This window comes from Zingiber officinale, chromosome 5B (genome assembly GCF_018446385.1).
Source record: "Zingiber officinale cultivar Zhangliang chromosome 5B, Zo_v1.1, whole genome shotgun sequence".
Lineage (NCBI taxonomy): Eukaryota > Viridiplantae > Streptophyta > Magnoliopsida > Zingiberales > Zingiberaceae > Zingiber > Zingiber officinale.
Window position 1 is genome coordinate 63,053,898 of NC_055995.1, and position 10,223 is coordinate 63,064,120.

At 47.1% G+C, this 10,223-nt stretch overlaps 1 protein-coding gene across 1 annotated transcript in view; it reads right to left on the reverse strand.

The window, feature by feature from the left end:
• LOC121984451 (serine/threonine-protein kinase SAPK7-like) overlaps positions 1 to 6,969 on the reverse strand; it is a 22,029-nt gene extending 15,060 nt beyond the window's left edge. Inside the window, exons 1-6 of the mRNA XM_042537382.1 lie at positions 6,628 to 6,969; positions 6,433 to 6,507; positions 6,256 to 6,357; positions 6,097 to 6,150; positions 5,909 to 6,001; positions 5,731 to 5,823 (exon numbers count right to left, since the gene is read on the reverse strand). Coding sequence (XP_042393316.1) covers positions 5,731 to 5,823; positions 5,909 to 6,001; positions 6,097 to 6,150; positions 6,256 to 6,357; positions 6,433 to 6,507; positions 6,628 to 6,747 — 537 coding nt within the window. The 5' untranslated portion in view covers positions 6,748 to 6,969. The remainder of the gene's footprint in view (positions 1 to 5,730; positions 5,824 to 5,908; positions 6,002 to 6,096; positions 6,151 to 6,255; positions 6,358 to 6,432; positions 6,508 to 6,627) is intronic.
• Between the last annotated feature and the right edge of the window lie 3,254 nt (positions 6,970 to 10,223).

Below are 10,223 nucleotides of genomic sequence, written 5' to 3' on the forward strand. Positions count from 1 at the left end.
AATCTGGCAGTTCGGCAATACTTCATTGTATGTAAACCCGTAGAGTAGGGTCGTCATTGGCTACAACTCACTCCGGTTAATTTGCAATTGGTCGAACACCTTCTTGAATATAATATTCACCAAACTTCTAGTATCAACAAAGGCTCGGTGAATATTATAATTAGTTATTACCGCTCGGATGATCAGGGCATCATCGTAAGAAATCTCCACTCCCTCTAAGTCTTGGGGGCCGAAACTGATCTCAGGCCCCTCGGCTTTTTCCTTGCTACCTCCAATAGCATGTATTTCTAGGCGTCAAGCATGCAACTTCCTCACTCCATTTGAGTCACCACCGGTCGACCCACTGACGATCATTCCAACCTCTCCCCGAGCGGCGTTGTTTCGATTCTCCTTCTCCCATGCTGAGGTCCTAGTTCGCTCGGCAGAAACTTTGGTGGGACTTGTGTTGTTTCTCCTTTGAGGCTGATGATGACGCTGCTCAGATGCCATTCGATCGTCATCTCGCCGCTCCGCTGATCGGCGCCTATTATATCGATCGGGTGATGGTGATCGACGGCGATATCCTCGGGGCGCCGATCAGCTTGCAATTGGCATCAGATCATAGCAATCGCGCGTATTATGCGTTGCCAACTGATGGAACGAGCAAAACATTAGTGTTCACACCTTTCCCTTCGCCGCCTTTGGACGACTGGCTGCCACATGCTATACGGCTTGCATTCTGGGCTCCTGGTGTTACTATGCACCTCCCACTCGGGGCCCCTTGGGTGGTCGATGGCTACTAGGCGGTCATCATTCAGGAGTTCCTACGGGCTCGGCCGACACCTCTTTTTGCTTGCTGCTTGGGCCTCTTCTATATTTATGTACTCCGTGGCCCTCTTGAGAAGGTGATCGAAATCCTTCGACGACCTCCGAATGAGTGAGCGGAAGAAATCTCCTTCGGTGAGCCCTTGGACGAAGGCATTCACCAATATTTTCAAGGAGACCGATGGAAAATCCATGGTCACCTAGTCGAAGCGCTTGATGTAGACCCTTAGTGCCTCCTTGAGCCCTTGTTTCAAGGAAAATAGGTTAACGCTCGTTTTCTGGTAGCGCCGACGGTTGGCGAAGTGATGTAAGAATGTCGCTCGGAAGTTTTTGCAGTTATGAATCGAGCTAATCGACATTCGTCTGAACCAGCACTGCGCTGACCCGGAAAGTGTAATGAGGAATACCCAACATTTCACCCCGTCGGTGTACTGATTAAGTGTGGCCGCATAATCAAACTAGGCCAGGTGGTCGTCCGGATTAGTCATTCCGTTATACTCACCAATCGTCAACAGGGTGTAGTGCTTTGACAGAGGGTCGTCCAAAATTCCCTAAGAAAACTATTGATTGATCCGCTCAGACGAATCATCATTCCTTGGTGCTTTCCCTTTACGTGCGTCCCGAATGGATGCGTCATCCAAGGAGGATCCTCATTCCTGATCCACTCGGCCTAGCTCCTCTGCTGGAGTGTGGAACAGTGCTTGATGGAAGGAGATCGACGCTTGGGGCGTGTGTCCGTATGTGTCGGTCGGCTTCTTACTCTGTCCCCGAACGGATACATGATCCGCTCGGTCTCCATATCCGGTTGGATGACCCACTCTTGAGGCTGCGTGCTCTTGTACATGGTGATCACCAGTACCTGTTGCTGTTGTTGCTCTACTATTTTTGCCGCTCGGAATTGTATCAACACATTCAGCTCCTCCTTTGTTAAAGTAACCATGGCGAGTCGTTCATCGTCCTCCATTTTCACGTTTCGGATTCAGGCTATGTTCCCACAGACGACGCTAATATGATCATATCCAAAAATCATGGAGACAGAAAACTGGGAATGTGGCTTCTGCGTTGACTGGATATAGACCACGCTCTGATCTGCAAGCACAAGAAACATCAGTGCCGAACCAGGGAAGAGGATCTAGCGTTGGCCTTCCAATGCTCAAGTTAGTCACCGGCACGAAGAAGAAGACGGAGCAACAGTAGCACAAGCGTAAACAGTGAATAATGCGTATTTCTGCTGGTGTACGAACCCCCTTTATATAATGCCCTGGTGGGTGATGTGTGCGCTTTTCGAGACGTTGACACGTTCTCCCATTAGTTGCAGACACGTTCCCCAATTGGTCCTGGACACGTGGTCATAGACACGTTCCCCAATTGGTCCTGGGCACGTGGTCATAGACACGTTCCTCAATTAGTCCTGGACACGTGGTCATGGACACGTTCTCCAATTGTTCGTGGGCACGTCCTCCGATTTATCGTCGTACGATCCGCCTGTTGACCATGCCTCGTGTCGGCGGCAATATCTCCCAAAAGGATATCCCGAGATAGGTCAGTGATCTCGCTGATCAGCTGAGCGAGAGTTCTGTCGTCTGGCGATCTTACCATACTGCTCCGAGCTAGTCGGGTGGTCAACTCAGCCAAGCCCATTGCCAATCAGACATTGTTTGCTCGACCGACCCTTATGGTCGACCTCCGTTCAGCCTCCGTAGGCGAGCCCTTTGACATCCTAGCGTTGACCACCTTAACTTTGACCTCCACCTAGGCAATTGACCCGTGCCAAGCGTGGCCCCCTTTATCACTGCATCAGGAGGATAATTGAAGAAGAATGAATATCAACAAAGGAGGAGTTTGCAACAAGGGGAAGCACGTAAAATTATTGTCAGAAGAAAAGGTATATTTTCACAATAATAGTCGGTGATACAATTGTAGAAAAAGGATCACTTTGCTAGGGATTGTTGATAAAAAAAAGCATGGCTCTCGATGCTCTAACCATATGATAGGAGAAAAAGAAAAATGATCAAGTATGCCAAAGTACAAAAGGAAGCTAGTTGTTATCATTGCACTCAACTCAAAGTTACCTATAACTCATGTTGAAAAGATGGCAATGGTTCCCCAATTTAATTCTAAGCAAGTAGAGTTAGAGAATGTGTTTCATGTACCTAGAATGAAGAACTTGATATCACAAATAACATCTACAAGAAACTATGCTGTGTTTGGGCCAAAGGATGTGAAAGTTTATCAAAATTTAGCGCTGACAAGCACACCACTCATGGAGGGACAAAAGGTAGTAGAGCTGTCAATTTGGATTGGGTTAATTGGGTTGGATTGTCCCACAAAATAATTTAAGGAGATTGAGTTGAAGTTTTATCAATCCATTTAAAGGTGGGTTGAGGTGGATCAACCCATGCGGGTTGCGGGTCAAGTCGAGAAAAAGCAAAAAAAAAAAATCTAAAATTTAAAATTAAAGTGGGAAACTCAATGGGCCCGTGGGCTGACTCACCTAACCCGCAACCCAAACTTAAAAATTCCAACCTTTTTATATATTTTTTTTTTATATTTTGGTAGGCTCATGGGCTAACTCGCTAAGCCCACAACCCACCTTGTGTTGGACTAGGTAGGGGATTTCCAAACCCACCAGATAGCAGGTCGACCCGCCCCAACTTGCCAAATGATGGGTTTTTAGTGGATTGGCCCGCCCTGCCACCGGCCAGCATGTCATCTTACAACTTATGTAGACAAATCTAAAAGAGACAATTGATTTATGGGATGCATGCCTAGGGCATATGAGCTTTCAGAAGCTAATAGTATTGATGAAAAAATCAATGCTCAAAAGTTTTCCTCAACTTGATGTTTGAGATGATACAATCTTTATTGGATGTTAGTATAGGAAAGCACACCAGTTGTCATTTGAAGACTTTGAGAATGGAGCAAAGAAACCTCTTTAGTTGGTTCACTTAGATTGTTTGGATCTGCAAAGCCACCATCCATTAGTGGTTTCCGGTATATGATTACTTTCATTGATGACTTCTTAAGGTACATATAGATATAACATATATGTCTATGTATTAATAATGGAAGCCTCCACAGGTTGGCGTAGTTGGTACCTCCTACATGGATGTTTACTCCAATAGGTCTTGGGATCAATTTCCAACGGGTGCAAAATACCTTGTTGGGTGTCTAACCTCCCCCATGCAAAAGGCCGCTGTGCTAAGGCAAAATTTCCCCCGTAATTTACCTGCTTGTGTCTTGCCGTCGGATAGACGAAACTGACCGTTTGGGATGAGCGATATCACCTTTAGAGCATCAACAATGGAAGTGAACATACTTAATATGAGTTCACGAAGTATCTACAAGACTGTAAGACAAGGCGGCGGCTCACAATTCGCATATCTTAACACTCCACAACAAAATGTAGTAGAAAGAAAGAACATTCACCTTGCGAAGACATGGATGAGCATACTACATGCTAAAAAAATTCCACCTCGATTCAATTTTGAGCAAAATGCATGAAGACAACTACTCACGTAACTAATAGGCAGTCACAAGCAACATTAGGATTTTTTTACTATTCAAGAAAGTATAGAAAATTAAATCTGCTGTGAGCCATTTTGGAGTATTTGATTGCATATGTTATGTTTTTGTACTTAATCATTTACATATCAAATTTGATAAGAAAGCAATAAGATGCATTTTTATGGGCTACGATAATCAAAGAAATGACGGTAGTGTTGTGACCCAACACAAGGAAGATGTTATATCTCTTGAAATGTGATATTTGATGCAGCTTCATCGTGTTGGTCTCCTCAAACAACAACCTTACTAGACCCGAAGGAAATAGAGGAGAAATTACAAGAGAAACTTAGACAAGATAAACCAATTAAAGAAATCACTCAGGAAGTGGAATCAAACAAAGAACAAGTTAGTAACAAATCACTTGATAAGGCTCTCCATGGCAAAGAGGGATATATCAATAATGAAGAAGAAGAAGCAAAGCCAAACCAACTAGAAGAAATCCATGAACAAGAAGAGCAACCCCAGAAACATCCAAGAACATCAGAAAGACTATCCTAAGTATGCAAATGTTACACTCATTGAAGAAGATAATGTAGGAAAACCTAGTACTTCTGAAAAGGCATCCTCAAGCAGATAATAGAGTAAGTCAAGATTGAAAGTACTTAATGGTACAAAGTATGAAGGCTTCAAAAAGACAACTCAGTATGATAAACAAACATTGATGCAAAAATGTAATAATGCTCACGCCAAACGCCCCTTATCACCGGTCCCATGGTGAGATGAAGGGAGGTAAGGGTTATTTGCTACAGTCGCGACTCTAACCCTTGCCCATGCAAGTCTATCACTTTTATACCAACTTAGCTAGGCCGTAGGGTGGTATGATAAACAAACATATTGTTTACAAAGTAATACTAAACATTAATTCCTAATTAAAATTTTAGGATTTTAATTAATTAAATTTGATCATTCCGACCCGACCAGGATCGACTGATCCAGAACCAGGCACTCCTATGATATTTTAAGAACTCTGGTGTGGTGGGACAATGGTCCTCCCTAGCCCCAAACCCAAACCCCACCCAACGGCCAACGTGGCTTGTGGCCCGTCCGCCTAAATATTTGATGGCCGACATACCCATAACTATATCCATACCCATCCTAAGCAAACCCTACTTATGGATTCGATCCAACGGCGACGGCGGACATCCAACCACCGCACTAAGGACGCGCCGCGCGTGATCCCGACAGTAAAGGAATCTCAAGGTGGGTCCGCCGCGTCGGAGAGCACACAGGAGGACGACGACGGTCACGAGACGCAGCCGCATTCGTTCTTACGCGTTTACAACTTAATGTTTTGTCGCAAAATCAATCGTTGAGTAGTCGGATTATAAGGTACCAGCAGCAGGCAGAAAAAAGACTCACCTTGCCGTCGTACTCGCGGCGAGAGAGGACCTCTGGGGCAATGTACGCCGGCGTTCCAACCGTCGACTTGGGCCTCGAGTGCAGCAGGGACGACTGAGATGATGGATTGAATGAAGCTGTTAGATGTAGCTATTTAATTTGCTATCGGAGAATTAGGAACTGATAGGAAAAATATGACCTTGGAATAGCCGAAATCGCAGATCTTGAGTCGCGGAGCAGGGCTCCCATCGAGCAGAGTGTTCTCCAGCTTCAAGTCCCGGTGGCAGATTTGCTGAGAAATTTTGATTTCTCATCTGATTAGCGCATTCACTTCGCTTTAAATCTTAATATTGCAGCAAAAAAGTGGGGGTTTGAGGATAATTGTACCCGGTCGTGACAGTAACAGACGCCGGAGATGAGCTGCTGGAAGAAATACCGAGCCTGCGAAACGAAATCAAGGCAGAAATCAAGATTGGATAGATTCGATTCGATCCGATCTCTCGAGACATGTGCGGAGATTGACGGACGAATAAGGACTCAGAGAACCTCGTCCTCGCTGAACCTTCCGGCGTCGCAGATTCGCTCAAATAGCTCGCCGCCGGCCGCATACTCCATCACAATCGCCAGATGCGTCGGCGTCAGCACGACCTAAACAAATTCCTCACGGATCAACTCAACTCAACCCACGAATCAAAACCATGGCAAAGCAATAGGGCTTCCGACCTCCTTGAAGCGGATGATGTTGGGATGGCGAAGCGAGCGGTGATTCATGATCTCCCTCGCCACGTTCTCGTCAATCTACAGCAACAGCATCAAAAAAAATTCAAAAAAACAAAAATCAAATCACTCTCGAATCGAATCGAACGATAGCAGATGGATCGCGAGAGCAAGGGCGGCGATTCCACATAGCCGACTCACCCGCTGGCCCCTTTCGATGTACTTCATGGCGACGAGCTCTCTAGTCTCCTTGTTCCGCATCAGCTTGGCCACTCCAAAGTTCCCCGATCCGATGTCGCGCACCACCTCGTACTTCTCCATGCTCCCCTTTTCCTTCTTCCCAAGTCTCCTCCTCCTCCTCCTCCTCCTCCTCTAGCCTTTTCCCGCTGTCGGAGCTAGAACCTTAACTTCTGCTAGCTATAGTCGCAGCTGCAGAGGCTCCTCGAAGATCTCTGGTTCTAAAGGAGCCCCTCGGCGGCAGGCCGTTTTCTCCAGGAAGGGAAAGGAAAACGAGGCGGAAGGAAGAAAGAAAAGGGCAGGAACAATAATCTCGTAACATTCTCCACTTTTTATTGCGATTTGTGACACTTCCACAGAGCCACCCCGAGAATACCTCTGACGGATCTTTGGGCCCCACAGTTGAGCTGGTAATCCACAAGGTAGTACTTATAGGGTAGCGTTTGCAAGGAGGGCGTGTGACTTTGGGCCGACCTGACGGCCAAGGTGTAGTTCCTGGTGTCAGCAAGAGGATTGGCTACGGAAGTGCGGGGTCCACCGGATTTATGGGAAGCGGCGGAGTTCGGATATGGCACTCGAGACAGGAATCTCCCGAACCAAGTTAGATGATGTCACTGTTTCCGGGTCTGGGGGCGACAGGTGGGCCTCGGTGAGAGCCACGTGGAGGTTCCGACGTGGCACATGCTCTCAGCGCACAGAGTCAGCCCACCGGTAGTTTTATAAGTTTACCGATGTACAGGTGGTGGTGGTGGCGGCGGTGGCGTGCGCAGGAAGCTGGACGGTGCGGGCGCCTACCTAACATTAACAACCACTCTTATCAACCTTTAAATCTACGCTAATTCATGAATTATTAAATTTATTAATATAATAAATTGCTAAATTTACTTATCATTATTTGCAATTTTAAAAATACATAGAAGGCAAATAGAGGGATAGTGCAATTTTGCTCCATTTATGGTATTTAATTAAGTTATTTTGATTAATTAAAAAAAAGTTAGATTTATTTGTATTATTGATGTGTATATGAAATTTTATAAATTTATTAAAACGCTTATAAAACTTGTGGAGCTTGTGATCCAATGAGAATAGTCGACGGAGGAAGCTTCAAATCTTCCTCCTTTTGGGGTTAAGATTTGAATATTTGAAATTTTCTTCAAATCTTCACCTTTGTTTTGTAATGGTAAGTTCATCGTAACCTTCCACCGGTATCCCGGGACTATGGTACACTTCTATCGAGTCCTGGTTTGACGTCGGTAATACTGAGAGTCTGAAGACCGCTTTTGAGCTTCCTCTCGAGTATGAACTCATCCTTCCTTTTCCTTCTGATCGGTTGGATTCTCCGTCGCTCGGCTGTATCACCTTTTATCAGAAACATTTTACCGTTGGTCTGTGGTTTCCCATCCACCCCTTCTTTTCTTCCGTATGTAAATATTTCTGAGTCTCCCTCCATCAGCTAGTGTCGAACTCCTTTCGGCTGCTGTGCGGGGTGGTTGTCCTTTTTTGCCTGCACGGCATTCCACTCACTCCTCAGCTCTTCCATTACTTTTATTATCCCAAGTCGTCCGAGTCGAGGACCTTTCTTTTCCAAGCCCTAATGAGTTTAGTTTTTTTTTGATAAAATGTCGACTTCCAATAAACATTGGAAGGAGTTTCTTTTTCATGTGCTTTCCCGAGCGGTCGGATTTCCCCACACACTGGCAGCTTGACGTGGCGGCCTAGCCTCCATTGAAGAAGTATAAGACTCGATCGAACTACCTGAACGCAGCTTCCATGTTGGCCCGTCAGAAGTATAACATCCACAAGTTGCTGCTGGAGGGTGTCCTTTACATCTTCGGCTTGAGTCTGATCCGAACCGGGCTTCCGTCCAGCCTAGGTATGAAACTGCTTCACCTTTTCCTTTAAGTCTAACTGATTTCTCTTCCTCTTTTGCAGCCGAAGTCATGCTGCACGCACGTTTAGCCGGCAAGGTGAAGCTCGCAAATGTCGCGATCAATGCGGCTACTGTCGAAGAACTGGGGAGTCGAGGCCTCTAGCAAGTCGGCTCACAAGAGGAGCCGCAGGACGAGAGCGAGGCGGCTCCCGCCCGGGCAAGTGTTGGAGCGACCGGTGGCTCCCAACCTTCTACACGACAACCGATTGTTGAAGTTGAGAGGGCTTCGAGCTCAGCCTCCTCAGCTGAGCCACTGATCATGCGCAAGAGGTGCCGGGCGGAGCCTTCCTCGCGCTCCGCTACTTCGGGGGTGCGCTCTGTCGAACAGATGGAGACGTCGACCCTCGCTTCTATCCAAGAGTCCATTGCCCCTGAGTCGTCGAATCGGACAACCTCCCTATCCGGTCTGTCTCAGGGGACAGTCTACGCGTTGTCGGTGGCCTTGCTACCACCCAAGTCGAAGATTAAGAAGTCGGGCATCCGACCGACGTCTTCATCACGGCCGTTCGGGAGGGCCACATCTGCATAGTCAGCCCCGAGTGGTCAACACCACATTACGACGATTTTGCATCTCACGACCGAGGAGTGGCACGAATCCAGCGCCGAGTCCCGAGCCCCGAAGCATCATATCATCATCCAGGGGTCCCTCGCCAAGATATGGGAGGATGCCCGGCCCCGTGCGGCGGTGATGCCTCCAGGGGCACTCACGGATAGCCACACCCAGATGTCTACTGGGGTAAGTTTTACATACATTTGCAAAGTTCACTTCCGATCGGTGCTCATATTTGCTTTGTTGTTCGCAGTACTGGGTGGAAAGTCTGGTCATGTGCCCCTTTTGGAGGAGGAAGTAAAGCAACTAAAGGCGTTGAGCGGTCAATCCTCCGCTGCTCAAGAATAAACAAACACTGAGGTGGCCAAACTTCGAGCCGCTCTGGAGAAGAGCGAAAACTGCTCGAGGCCGAACGGGCCAACAGTGCCGAGCAGGCCACGATGTTGGAGCAGCTTGATAAACAGATCACCACTTTTGACAATAAAATCAAGTCGGCCAATGCACGGAAGAACCGGGCCATCGCTGACCTCGAGGAGAATAATAAGGAGGCCAAGGCACTCGCCCAAAAGCTCAAGGAAGTTGAGGACTTCTTGATCGTCGAGCGGAACAGCCGATCGGTAGAAGAAACGACCCTTCGCGGCCAACTTGCCTCCAAGGATGCTGCGCTAGCCACCGCTAAGGATGAGCTGGAGGCCTCCCGAGCGGCCCTGAAGACCTACCAAGAAGCCGAGTCTAGTTGTTTCGAGGCTAGGAAGAAGAGTTACCTTCGCTCGGATGCTTTTAATGAGAAGGTCGTCGATCGAGCTCTCCGCCTCTTCGATCTGACCATTAATAGGACGTTCGACCAGCTCCACGAGGGAGGCCACCTGCCAGCAGCTCTGACAAGCAGCATCATTAGCCGGGATAAGATCACTGTCGCGTTGCCTGACAATGTCTTAGACTATCTCGAGTGAGGCCGAGCGTTCTTGTAAAATGTAAAATTTTTGAAGTTTAAATACATGCTCGTCCGTTCAGACAAGCTTTACCTCCTTGTATGTTTTTCAACTTCTTTTAAGTATTGAAAGAGTTCGTGGCCTTGTC